The sequence below is a fragment of the Oncorhynchus mykiss genome, chromosome 8 (assembly GCF_013265735.2).
Source record: "Oncorhynchus mykiss isolate Arlee chromosome 8, USDA_OmykA_1.1, whole genome shotgun sequence".
Classification (NCBI taxonomy): domain Eukaryota; kingdom Metazoa; phylum Chordata; class Actinopteri; order Salmoniformes; family Salmonidae; genus Oncorhynchus; species Oncorhynchus mykiss.
This window is the reverse complement of record NC_048572.1, coordinates 33,919,413-33,933,676: the sequence shown is the minus strand read 5'-3', so window position 1 is coordinate 33,933,676 and position 14,264 is coordinate 33,919,413. Positions and strand designations below refer to the sequence as shown.

The window sequence follows — 14,264 nt, the reverse complement described above, 5'->3', positions numbered from 1 at the left end:
GCTTCCTTTGCTTGTAGCTTGCCTCTCATCCAACTGGTGACATTGTGTCATATTGGCTTAGATATGACGGTAGGGAAATTTGAATTTAACATTGAGCGTCAACCAGTGCATATACTATTGTGGGGGCCATCGGCCCCAAAATAATGCACCGTATAGGCAATAGGGAGCAATTTTAGACACCCTTAGAATGTATCTAGAGGTGAAACAAGTGCATGTTTGCACAACAAACTGCAATGATGTACAGCTCAGCGGAGTCATACACTATTGCACTGAAATTAGGTCATTGATAACACTGGCCGTGTCATCCACGTCTATAATATATAGGTAGGTCAGTTATATGGGGTCAATATGCGGAGATCAATAACAACACAGGAGAATGCCTCAGGCAACAGATCTATTGTCAACCCAAGAGTGCTAGTATATCATATTAGGTTGTCTCTAGTGTCTAGTCTGACTTGTGGTTTCAGCAGTCACTACTAGACAAAACTGGGTTCAAATACTAGCCGGGCATGCTCAAGAAGGACCATAATTGCTCAACAAAGCCCTCCTAAACGTCATTGTCTGAACCATGTCTGACCTATTTTTCAGGATTTGTATGTGAACTACTTGTTCCAAATCTGTTGTAGCTCTTTAGTGACATCATAGCCTCTGGAAGGAGTATCAGACCACTACAAATCTACCAAGACCTGGCCGTCCCTCTAAACTTTCAGCTCATACAAGGAGAAGACTGATCAGAGATGCAGCCAAGAGGCCCATGATCACTCTGGATGAACTGCAGAGATCTACAGCTGAGGTGGGAGACTCTGTCCATAGGACAACATTCAGTCGTATATTGCACAAATCTGGCCTTTATGGGAGAGTGGCAAGAAGAAAGCCATTTCTTAAAGATATCCATAAAAAGTGTTGTTTAAAGTTTGCCACAAGCCACCTGGGAGACTCACCAAACATGTGGAAGAAGGTGCTCTGGTCAGATGAAACCAAAATTGAACTTTTTGGCAACAATACAAAACGTTATGTTTGGCGTAAAAGCAACACAGCTGAACACACCATCCCCACTGTCAAACATGGTGGTGGCAGCATCATGGTTTGGGCCTGCTTTTCTTCAGCAGGGACAGGGAAGATGGTTAAAATTGATGGGAAGATGGATGGAGCCAAATACAGGACCATTCTGGAAGAAAACCTGATGGAGTGCAAAAGACCTGAGACTGGGACGGAGATTTGTCTTCCAACAAGACAATGATCCAAAACATAAAGCAAAATCTACAATGGAATGGTTCAAAAATAAACATATCCAGGTGTTAGAATGGCCAAGTCAAAGTCCAGACCTGAATCCAATTGAGAATCTGTGGAAAGAACTGAAAACTGCTGTTCACAAATGCTCTCCATCCAACCTCACTGAGCTCGAGCTGTTTTGCAAGGAGGAATGGGAAAAAATGTCAGTCTCTCGTTGTGCAAAACTGATAGAGACATACCCCAAGCGACTTACAGCTGTAATCGCAGCAAAAGGTGGCGCTACAAAGTATTAACTTAAGGGGGCTGAATAATTTTGCACGCCCAATTTTTCAGTTTTTGATTTGTTAAAAAAGTTTGAAATATCCCATAAATGTCGTTCCACTTCATGATTGTGTCCCACTTGTTGTTGATTCTTCACAAAAAAATACAGTTTTATATCTTTATGTTTGAAGCCTGAAATGTGGCAAAAGGTTGCAAAGTTCAAGGGGGCCGAATACTTTCGCAAGGCACTGTATATATATATATACAGAAACATCACCTTAATCCAGCTCTAACAATAAAGTATATTTTTGTATATTCCCTTACAAAAAATGATTTCAGTTTTGAACCTGCAGTAAAAGTGCAGTAACTGCAGTCCACTGTTGTATTTTGGACACAGTAATTGCAGAATAACTGCCGTGTACAGCTGCTGTCATACTCCACTCTAACTGCAGTTACACTGCAAAATTACTGCTGTAAAAAAAGTGTATTTTGGAGGCAGTATTTGCGTGTACTGCAGTTATACAGCACTCTGACTGCAAATTATTTTTCCTAAGGGTATACCATATTTTCACTGCAACCAGAAACCGGGATTTTTTATTTTACAGTGTAATGAAGAACCCTCTGGTTCTATCAGTGCAATGAAGAACCGTACAAATTGTTATACAAAGATGTATTGGAAGAACCGCTATAAAAATGGTTCCCCTGCAGAGAAACTGAAGAGACCTTTGTAACTAGCACCTTTTACAAAAAATGCAAGTGTATAGGCCTTGTTGTTTAAAAGCAACTGAAACCGTTGCAGCTGTTAATCGTTATACAGTAGTAGCCTAGTCAAACCATGCTTGACATAAAATCATTATTTTACTGGCAGCAGGCACTAACTTATCTTTTCTGATTAGTGTCAAACACGTACGGAGGGTCTCGGCGGCTTGGTTCAGAACTCCCTCCAGACGCTGTCTGCTACGCCCGGCCAAGGCCCATTTCAGAGACCCGCTGGGTCCTTCGAAGGCGCTCCGGGCTACCTCTTCCACCACAAACTGCCCGGTAAAACCGGAGGCTCCGAATATTATAATATGATAAGGTCTGGTAGAGGTTACAGTCGCCATTGCGCACTAAAACGTCCGTTTACTGTAGCCTAGTTTACGCAGTGACGCGCAAAAAGATTTGTTCTCGTAGTGTTTCGTATGAATCAACTGACTACAATGTTAACCAATGCATTCGGTATTACTGCAATGTTTGGAAAAAAAAGAATATATATCGAGATTGAAATACTACAGCTGAGATATGTAAAACCACATGGGTAGGCATAATATGGATATCCGAAATAACGCGACCTTTGCCTTAAAACATAAACTACGCAACAATATTGCATGAGTCGACTGAGCTCTAGCCCAACGCTTGATAGTACGTAGTATAAATACACAATTCTAGAATAATGGTGGCTGGTTTGGTTTCATGGTGCACTGAGACATCTTGTGACCTGTTGGTGGTATTACATCTTGAGAGGAGCGCCGTAGGCTACAACATTGCACAACTCATGCCAATGTGAACAATGAAATAACATCTCTTACCAAGTTTCTTTTATATCATTTATGTATAAAGAAAACAAGTAAACAAAAATACTGCAACATATAAACATGGATTGGATGATGCAACACAATTGCAAACAACATAGGCTGCTACAGTGACAATTAAGAGGCAACATTCATTGACATTACTCAACCACAGCCATCTACGACTTATTTCAATCCATATATTGTCTTTTGCAAGTTTTAAATTGGCACAGTACCAGTAATCAAAGGTGTCAGCTAGAGAGAACTTGCAGGGATTTGTAGTTTTGCATGATGTCTACTTTGACTATAATGAGCATTTTCGAAACTGAGTGTAAATAGAGCCGAATATATTGATAAAAGTCACCTTGTCCGAGAGAGATTTAAATGGTTATCTAAACGTCACACCAGGGTACGCCTACATGAAGCACAGCCCTTATTTTAAGTTTCTCAAATTCCCTATTGGAAAAATTAATGGTGGAAAAACAATTGGAACCATTTCCCCATTTGACCGCTAGGTTTTAGGTTTTATCTCCACTGTGGGGCTCTATGTTCCCACATTAGCTGAGACTGCATTCAGGTCAACGCTGCAGATGTCGCTTCAATATGAAATTACCTTTCAAATTATTTATATCACGCAAATCTGCAACGCTTCAGTGATACAGATTGAATAGCACTCTTGGAGAGCATATGGGAGGAAATACTACTTTTACCAGACACCAATGTCAGACAATGGATAGAAGATCATGCCCATTAGAGTAAGTAGTATGTCATTAGGGACATTCCAATGCCAAACTGTGACTTTCTGTCTTGATTTCCTTCAAACACATTCACAAAACCAAGCACTAGGTTTAGAACAGGGTTCTCCAACTCTGGTCCTGGAAATCTACTGGGTGTGCAAAAAAAGTAGTAAGTAGTTGCAAAGTTGCTAAAAATGGCTAAAGTTATCCGTGATGAGATTCGAACATGCAACCAACCGTTGGTTTGCTAGATGTTTGAGTTACCTTCCCTGTGTTGCTAGACATTTGAGTTGCCCACCCTCCCTCTCCACTTTCGTTTTTGCCTTAAGTAAACTTACGTCTTAAGCAGCCATACTGAACGTAACATATTATACTAATTTGAGTGTCCCCGGATTTTTGTTTACTATGTTACGTCTAGTCTATGAGACCAGCCTGGACATACAGTAGATAAAAAGCAAACAAAGTTTATTCACCAAAGCAAGGAAATGGATTTGTATTCAATACGTTAAAATAGACACATAGAATAAAAGACAAATGTATGGTTACAATACATAACAATATTGACCAGCACAAAAAAGTTAACATATGTTCTTGAAATATTGGAGTAATCAGTACAAGTACTGAATATCATGACTACATTTAAATGCATTGCTGTATGAACATTAAACCTTGTTCATATTGTCATACCAAGAGCCATACATACAGTATCTTTCATGCATATTTGTATTGATATTACTCTGTTTTCAACAAATGACTTAACAATGTGCCAATTCCAGAGAGCCATTCTTCCCAAATGACTTTCATTTGCAGTGGTCAACAACCTTGCGTACCTTCAGAGGAATGTAAGAGCAATTCTAAACCCATGTCTCCATGTACAAAAACAGCTGTAAAATGTACAACGTGTAGGCTACATTTGACAAGTCAAGGAGTCGAGAAGACTTGTCATGAAAAACACAGAAATGTTGATAATAAAAAAAAAAGTGTCCTTTCAATCCCCCAAAATGTCTGTTTTTTTTATTGGCATACTGTACCCCAAATTTTACCACAAGGCTTTCAAATTCAGATAAACATCTTTACGGTTTATCTGAATTGTATCTGTTTTTCAGATAAACATCTTTACAAATTCAGATAAACCTATATTTTTTTAAAATAAAAAATCCAACTAGAATATACTTTACAATGCTGTGTTTTGTTCCTTTGCGTGTTTTTGGGAGCTCTTTTGTGCTGTGTCCATCTCGAGGTTAAAAACTTCTGGTCAAAAACAAGAGGAGGCAGTGTTCCGGAAACAGTTTGGTCTGCATATGAAATGTCAGTAGTTCAAAATGTCTGCACCTGTGCCTCCTGTTACATCAATGCTCACAAGCCCGTTCACTCTATTTCAGACCCTATCCCAGAACTTCAATGACCTTCTCTAATTCATACTGGGACTAGGGTAAGGTGCTCCATCTTGTCTCAGTCTCAGAGCAGTTCATACAGTATAGTGAATCTATTCCCTGGCTTGGACAGTTTGGGGAGCCAGTGTCTGACTTCACCTAAAGCATTCTCTCCAACCAATAGTGTTACCAGTCTTACAGTATATTTTTGCTTGTCTTCCTCCTAGGGTTTCATAAGAGTCCCTAGACTGTAGCAGTAGGTGGGCTTCTGTATAAGTCCATATACTGCTGCAGCAGGCGACTGACTGTATGTCCTTACTGCTCCGATAGACTGTGCTGACTATGAGCGTATGGACAGCCAGTGTCTGAGCCCGTCCAGGAAGTGTCGTACTTGGACCACGTAAAAGTCCACGTTGTGAGAGAAGTCGGTGCAGATACTACTGTAGGTGTCCACTAGGGTGCAGTACAGAGCAGTCCCGCCCAGACTGATCACCACGGTTACTAAGCACAACAACAGCAGGATCAAACAAGAGTCTCCACCCACCTCCTCTGCACAGATAAAAAAAAACACTTATTAATATGTTACTACTATCTTATTGTGTCTTTATTGAAGACACAGTATAAGAACTTATGTATAGTGTATGCGTGTGTGTGTGTGTGTGTGTGTGTGTGAGTGAGAGAGACAGAGACAGAGAGGTGGTTAATCAGGCTGATCCATACCTGGTTCCATGCCATCCTCTGGCTCGCTGAAGCGCACCTTGCGTTTGGAGTTCTGTTTGGCTGCATCGGGACCCTCTGGGGGCAGGCCATCTAACGACGCCCTCCTCCTTTTCAGAATGGACACCAGGCCATCTGGTGAGGAGCTCTGCAGGGGAACAGAGTGATGTGGATAAGTGAGAATTAGAAACAGTGTGCAGTGAATAGCTTAAACATTTCTGTCTCTATACAGTACACTACTTTTGACCAGAGCCTTGTGTAATTAAAAACAAAAAAATATGTTGTTTTAAGTCAGAAGTAAGCATTGTTCTGAAGCCAAAAAAATAAAGGAAATTCACATGAGCACCACAATGCCTACTCCATCCATGCTCTACCAAGGTTTTCCAGCACACAGATTTGACCTACTACAGTAGCTATGTTGGTCTATTGTACTTCAAACAATGTGTATGCAGGTTGCTTAGGATTCAAAACTTCTAAAATAGCGGAGGAGCTGGATGTTCCAGTGGAACCAGAAGATAAACAAGTGCATAGTGGGGCTCGGCGCTCCGTCAACCAGCTGGCATACACATTTCAGGGAACATTAAGCAGTGTGTCCTTGGGATGTACCATAGGGGTGGAGCACATCTGAAGGATGAGGGTTGGTCTCTCCAGTCTCCACTGTACTCTTCTCCGTAGCAGCAAGACGGAGCAGGGTGCAATTGCGGCACACAATTTGGGTTGTTCCTGCATGTGGGCATTCCTGCATCTGCAGGAAACTCTTTTTATACCTTTATTGGTACATTTTTAAGCTAGGACTCTGGTACACAGGTGGGACCGCTCCAGTACAGTAGGTGGCGGTAATGCATCATAACGTTGGATGCCATCTGCCGATAAACCCCACAGAAGAAGAGGCGGGGGCACCAGTAGGGTTGTCGCCCTGGAGAGCGCGGAGGGAGGTGCGCCCTTCTCAAATCGACGCAGTAAATCGCCCTGCTCTGTCATTTTGTTAACAAGGCAGCATGGTGCATTGTCCAGAAACATACAACATCTCTTTTCCATAAAAATAAATGTTTGAAATTCGAACTAGTTTTCATTGGGAAGGCAGATAAAATCTTTTTTTTTTTTAAAGCAATCCCTTTTGCCTGGGAAAACACAGAATCCTAGTAATTACTACACATGCTTTAAATAGGTCACTTTTGTTTTTGAGCCAACTTCGCCGTTTGCTTTGAACATGGCACTTGGCTCACGTCCAGCAGGCAGCCTGGTTCCAAATCGAATGCAATCAACTTTCAGCCAATGCAAAACACGCCTACATTGACACCCAGCCGGGATTAATCAAACCCCCAGAGGGTGGTAGTTACTAGGATTGTGTTCTCAAGCGAAAGGGTTTGCTTTTGATAATAATGCTGTATCTGCCTTCCCAATGAAAATGAGTTAGAACATTTTAACATTTATTTTATGGAAAATATTTGGATTTTGTTGCTGTGGTAACCCTTCAAGATTCCATGGTGTTGACATTAACGCTTATGCTACGAACCCTGTCATGAACACATTATCTCGACACTATTTAAATAGACAGTCTGGTGATGAAAGGAAGCTTTTGTTGTTGTTCATTCACTCAGTAATGATTGAACACTTATTTATTTTGCTTGTTTAAAAGAATTGTCTAAAAGAGTTGATGTGTGCAAATTCGGATATAGCTACAGTGCATTCGGGAAGTATTCAGACCCCTTGACGACTTTATCCACATATTGTTACATTACAGCCTTACTCTAAAATTGATTAAATACACTTTTTTTCCTCATCAGTCTACACACTATAACCCATAACGACAAAGCAAAAACATGTTTTTCCAATGTCTAAAAAAAGCATTTTAAAAAGACCTTATTTACATAAGTATTCAGACCCTTTGCTATGAGACTCGAAATTGAGCTCGGGTGCATCCTGTTTCCATGATGATTTGGAAAGGCAAACACCTGTCTATATTTGGTCCCACAGTTGACAATGCATGTCAGAGCAAAAACCAAGCCATGGGGTCAAAGTGTCGAGGCCACTCCTCAGTAAAAGGCACAAGACAGCCCGCTTGGAGTTTGCCAAAGGGCACCGAAAGGACTCTCAGACCATGAGAAACAAGATTCTCTGCTCTGACGAAACCAAGATTGAACTCTTTGGCCTGAATGCCAAGCGTCACATCTGGAGGAAAGCTGGCACCATCCCTAATGTGAAGCATGGTGGTGGCAGCATCATGCTGTGGGGGTGTTTTTTCAGCGGCAGGAACTGGGAGAATAGTCAGGATTGAGGCAAAGATGAACGGAGCAAAGTACAGAGAGATCCTTGATGAAAACCTGCTCCAGAGCACTCAGGACCTCAGACTGGGGCGAAGGTTTTACGTCCCTAAGCACACAGCCAAGACAACGCAGGAGTGGCTTCGGGACAAGTCTCTGAATGTCCTCGAGTGGTCCAGCCAGAGCACGGACTTCAACCCGATCGAACATCTCTGGAGAGACCTGAAAATAGCTGTACAGCGACACTCCCCATCCAATCTGACAAAGCTTGAGAGGATCTGCAGAGAAGAATGGGAGAAACTCCCCAAATACAGGTGCCAAGCTTGTAGTGTCAGTCCCAATAAGACTGAATTCCCAATAAGTCTGAATACTTATGCAAATGTCATATATCCAGTGTTTAAAAAAATATATATATTTGCAAATATTTCTAAAAAACTGTTTTTGCTTTATCATTATATTGGGGTATTGTGTGTAGATCCATTTTAGAATAAGGCTGTGACGTAACAAAATATGGAACATTTCAAGGGGACTGAATACTTTCCGTATGCACTGTTTATTGTCAATACTGTGTCGCTGACAATATACAGTGGGGCAAAAAAGTATTTAGTCAGCCACCAATTGTGCAAGTTCTCCCACTTAAAAAGATGAGGCCTGTAATTTTCATCATAGGTACACTTCAACTATGACAGACAAAATGAGGAAAAAAAATCCAGAAAATCACATTGTAGGATTTTTAATGAATTTATTTGCAAATTATGGTGGAAAATAAGTATTTGGTCACCTACAAACAAGCAAGATTTCTGGCTCTCACAGACCTGTAACTTCTTCTTTAAGAGGCTCCTCTGTCCTCCACTCGTTACCTGTATTAATGGCACCTGTTTGAACTTGTTATCAGTATAAAAGACACCTGTCCACAACCTCAAACAGTCACACTCCAAACTCCACTATGGGCAAGACCAAAGAGCTGTCAAAGGACACCAGAAACAAAATTGTAGACCTGCACCAGGCTGGGAAGACTGAATCTGCAATAGGTAAGCAGCTTGGTTTGAAGAAATCAACTGTGGGAGCAATTATTAGGAAATGGAAGACATACAAGACCACTGATAATCTCCCTCGATCTGGGGCTCCACGCAAAAATCCCAGAACCACACGGGGGGACCTAGTGAATGACCTGAAGAGAGCTGGGACCAAAGTAACAAAGCCTACCATCAGTAGCACACTACGCTGCCAGGGACTCAAATCCTGCAGTGCCAGACAAGTCCCCCTGCTTAAGCCAGTACATGTCCAGGCCCGTCTGAAGTTTGCTAGAGAGCATTTGGATGATCCAGAAGAAGTTTGGGAGAATGTCATATGGTCAGATGAAACCAAAATATAACTTTTTGGTAAAAACTCAATTCGTCGTGTTTGGAGGACAAAGAATGCTGAGTTGCATCCAAAGAACACCATACCTACTGTGAAGCTTGGGGGTGGAAACATCATGCTTTTGGGGCTGTTTTTCTGCAAAGGGACCAGGACGACTGATCCGTGTAAATGAAAGAATGAATGGGGCCATGTATCGTGAGATTTTGAGTGAAAACCTCCTACCATCAGCAAGGGCATTGAAGATGAAACGTGGCTGAGTCTTTCAGCATAACAATGATCCCAAACACACCACCCGGGCAACGAAGGACTGGCTTCATAAGAAGCATTTCAAGGTCCTGGAGTGGCCTAGCAGTCTCCAGATCTCAACCCCATAGAAAATCTTTGGAGGGAGTTGAAAGTCCGTATTTCCCAGCAACAGCCCCAAAACATCACTGCTCTAGAGGAGATCTGCATGGAGGAATGGGCCAAAATACCAGCAACAGTGTGTGAAAACCTTGTGAAGACTTACAGAAAACTTTTGACCTCTGTCATTGCCAACAAAGGGTATATAACAAAGTACTGAGAAACTTTTGTTATTGACCAAATACTCATTTTCCACCATAATTTGCAAATAAATTCATTAAAAAAATCCTGCAATGTGATTTTCTGGATTTTTTTTCCTCATTTTGTCTGTCATAGTTTAAGTGTACATATGATGAAAATTACAGGCCTCTCTCATCTTTTTAAGTGGGGGAACTTGCACAATTGGTGGCTGACAATACTTTTTTGCCCCACTGTACATTGAATGCATGATCCATCCATACAGCTAATATTACAGTTACAGCCTTGTTGGCTTGTAGCTAGCTAACGTTACTGGCAAACTTTAGTTGGCTAGCTAACTGGTAATTATGCAGTCAGTGATGTTCGCCATCTTATTCGTGCTTATTTCACACAAGTGTCAAAGGCCAACAGTTTACACAGATGACTTCAGCCATGTGAAAAACCTTCCAAAGCAAAATATAGCTTCCTTTGCTTGTAGCTTGCCTCTCATCCAACTGGTGACATTGTGTCATATTGGCTTAGATATGACGGTAGGGAAATTTGAATTTAACATTGAGCGTCAACCAGTGCATATACTATTGTGGGGGCCATCGGCCCCAAAATAATGCACCGTATAGGCAATAGGGAGCAATTTTAGACACCCTTAGAATGTATCTAGAGGTGAAACAAGTGCATGTTTGCACAACAAACTGCAATGATGTACAGCTCAGCGGAGTCATACACTATTGCACTGAAATTAGGTCATTGATAACACTGGCCGTGTCATCCACGTCTATAATATATAGGTAGGTCAGTTATATGGGGTCAATATGCGGAGATCAATAACAACACAGGAGAATGCCTCAGGCAACAGATCTATTGTCAACCCAAGAGTGCTAGTATATCATATTAGGTTGTCTCTAGTGTCTAGTCTGACTTGTGGTTTCAGCAGTCACTACTAGACAAAACTGGGTTCAAATACTAGCCGGGCATGCTCAAGAAGGACCATAATTGCTCAACAAAGCCCTCCTAAACGTCATTGTCTGAACCATGTCTGACCTATTTTTCAGGATTTGTATGTGAACTACTTGTTCCAAATCTGTTGTAGCTCTTTAGTGACATCATAGCCTCTGGAAGGAGTATCAGACCACTACAAATCTACCAAGACCTGGCCGTCCCTCTAAACTTTCAGCTCATACAAGGAGAAGACTGATCAGAGATGCAGCCAAGAGGCCCATGATCACTCTGGATGAACTGCAGAGATCTACAGCTGAGGTGGGAGACTCTGTCCATAGGACAACATTCAGTCGTATATTGCACAAATCTGGCCTTTATGGGAGAGTGGCAAGAAGAAAGCCATTTCTTAAAGATATCCATAAAAAGTGTTGTTTAAAGTTTGCCACAAGCCACCTGGGAGACTCACCAAACATGTGGAAGAAGGTGCTCTGGTCAGATGAAACCAAAATTGAACTTTTTGGCAACAATACAAAACGTTATGTTTGGCGTAAAAGCAACACAGCTGAACACACCATCCCCACTGTCAAACATGGTGGTGGCAGCATCATGGTTTGGGCCTGCTTTTCTTCAGCAGGGACAGGGAAGATGGTTAAAATTGATGGGAAGATGGATGGAGCCAAATACAGGACCATTCTGGAAGAAAACCTGATGGAGTGCAAAAGACCTGAGACTGGGACGGAGATTTGTCTTCCAACAAGACAATGATCCAAAACATAAAGCAAAATCTACAATGGAATGGTTCAAAAATAAACATATCCAGGTGTTAGAATGGCCAAGTCAAAGTCCAGACCTGAATCCAATTGAGAATCTGTGGAAAGAACTGAAAACTGCTGTTCACAAATGCTCTCCATCCAACCTCACTGAGCTCGAGCTGTTTTGCAAGGAGGAATGGGAAAAAATGTCAGTCTCTCGTTGTGCAAAACTGATAGAGACATACCCCAAGCGACTTACAGCTGTAATCGCAGCAAAAGGTGGCGCTACAAAGTATTAACTTAAGGGGGCTGAATAATTTTGCACGCCCAATTTTTCAGTTTTTGATTTGTTAAAAAAGTTTGAAATATCCCATAAATGTCGTTCCACTTCATGATTGTGTCCCACTTGTTGTTGATTCTTCACAAAAAAATACAGTTTTATATCTTTATGTTTGAAGCCTGAAATGTGGCAAAAGGTTGCAAAGTTCAAGGGGGCCGAATACTTTCGCAAGGCACTGTATATATATATATACAGAAACATCACCTTAATCCAGCTCTAACAATAAAGTATATTTTTGTATATTCCCTTACAAAAAATGATTTCAGTTTTGAACCTGCAGTAAAAGTGCAGTAACTGCAGTCCACTGTTGTATTTTGGACACAGTAATTGCAGAATAACTGCCGTGTACAGCTGCTGTCATACTCCACTCTAACTGCAGTTACACTGCAAAATTACTGCTGTAAAAAAAGTGTATTTTGGAGGCAGTATTTGCGTGTACTGCAGTTATACAGCACTCTGACTGCAAATTATTTTTCCTAAGGGTATACCATATTTTCACTGCAACCAGAAACCGGGATTTTTTATTTTACAGTGTAATGAAGAACCCTCTGGTTCTATCAGTGCAATGAAGAACCGTACAAATTGTTATACAAAGATGTATTGGAAGAACCGCTATAAAAATGGTTCCCCTGCAGAGAAACTGAAGAGACCTTTGTAACTAGCACCTTTTACAAAAAATGCAAGTGTATAGGCCTTGTTGTTTAAAAGCAACTGAAACCGTTGCAGCTGTTAATCGTTATACAGTAGTAGCCTAGTCAAACCATGCTTGACATAAAATCATTATTTTACTGGCAGCAGGCACTAACTTATCTTTTCTGATTAGTGTCAAACACGTACGGAGGGTCTCGGCGGCTTGGTTCAGAACTCCCTCCAGACGCTGTCTGCTACGCCCGGCCAAGGCCCATTTCAGAGACCCGCTGGGTCCTTCGAAGGCGCTCCGGGCTACCTCTTCCACCACAAACTGCCCGGTAAAACCGGAGGCTCCGAATATTATAATATGATAAGGTCTGGTAGAGGTTACAGTCGCCATTGCGCACTAAAACGTCCGTTTACTGTAGCCTAGTTTACGCAGTGACGCGCAAAAAGATTTGTTCTCGTAGTGTTTCGTATGAATCAACTGACTACAATGTTAACCAATGCATTCGGTATTACTGCAATGTTTGGAAAAAAAAGAATATATATCGAGATTGAAATACTACAGCTGAGATATGTAAAACCACATGGGTAGGCATAATATGGATATCCGAAATAACGCGACCTTTGCCTTAAAACATAAACTACGCAACAATATTGCATGAGTCGACTGAGCTCTAGCCCAACGCTTGATAGTACGTAGTATAAATACACAATTCTAGAATAATGGTGGCTGGTTTGGTTTCATGGTGCACTGAGACATCTTGTGACCTGTTGGTGGTATTACATCTTGAGAGGAGCGCCGTAGGCTACAACATTGCACAACTCATGCCAATGTGAACAATGAAATAACATCTCTTACCAAGTTTCTTTTATATCATTTATGTATAAAGAAAACAAGTAAACAAAAATACTGCAACATATAAACATGGATTGGATGATGCAACACAATTGCAAACAACATAGGCTGCTACAGTGACAATTAAGAGGCAACATTCATTGACATTACTCAACCACAGCCATCTACGACTTATTTCAATCCATATATTGTCTTTTGCAAGTTTTAAATTGGCACAGTACCAGTAATCAAAGGTGTCAGCTAGAGAGAACTTGCAGGGATTTGTAGTTTTGCATGATGTCTACTTTGACTATAATGAGCATTTTCGAAACTGAGTGTAAATAGAGCCGAATATATTGATAAAAGTCACCTTGTCCGAGAGAGATTTAAATGGTTATCTAAACGTCACACCAGGGTACGCCTACATGAAGCACAGCCCTTATTTTAAGTTTCTCAAATTCCCTATTGGAAAAATTAATGGTGGAAAAACAATTGGAACCATTTCCCCATTTGACCGCTAGGTTTTAGGTTTTATCTCCACTGTGGGGCTCTATGTTCCCACATTAGCTGAGACTGCATTCAGGTCAACGCTGCAGATGTCGCTTCAATATGAAATTACCTTTCAAATTATTTATATCACGCAAATCTGCAACGCTTCAGTGATACAGATTGAATAGCACTCTTGGAGAGCATATGGGAGGAAATACTACTTTTACCAGACACCAATG

General features: G+C 41.2%; 1 protein-coding gene across 2 annotated transcripts; it reads right to left on the bottom strand.

Moving 5' to 3' along the window:
• Positions 1–4,225: 4,225 nt before the first annotated feature.
• LOC118965511 (consortin-like) lies at positions 4,226–13,426 on the bottom strand. Of its 2 annotated transcripts, none has more exons than XM_036985369.1 (3): positions 12,903–13,426; positions 5,875–6,019; positions 4,226–5,703 (listed from the first exon to the last, which is right to left on the bottom strand). In XM_036985369.1, the coding sequence occupies exons 1-3, from the start codon at positions 13,093–13,095 to the stop codon at positions 5,592–5,594; spliced, it is 450 nt and encodes a 149-aa protein (XP_036841264.1). In that variant the 5' UTR covers positions 13,096–13,426; the 3' UTR covers positions 4,226–5,591. The 2 variants fall into 2 exon arrangements, with proteins under 2 accessions (XP_036841264.1, XP_036841263.1); XM_036985368.1 differs by lacking the exon at positions 12,903–13,426 and adding an exon at positions 6,478–7,657.
• Between the last annotated feature and the right edge of the window lie 838 nt (positions 13,427–14,264).

What these genes read in the sequence shown, in the direction of transcription:
- LOC118965511 (XM_036985368.1), bottom strand. Translation starts at nt 6,600, where the DNA reads ATGCAGGAACAACCCAAATTGTGTGCCGCAATTGCACCCTGCTCCGTC. An exon ending in AGATGTGCTCCACCCCTATG is followed by an intron (nt 6,020 to 6,477) that starts GTACATCCCAAG and finishes GTTCCCCTGCAG; the next exon opens with AGCTCCTCACCAGATGGCCT. An exon ending in AGAGGATGGCATGGAACCAG is followed by an intron (nt 5,704 to 5,874) that starts GTATGGATCAGC and finishes TTATCTGTGCAG; the next exon opens with AGGAGGTGGGTGGAGACTCT.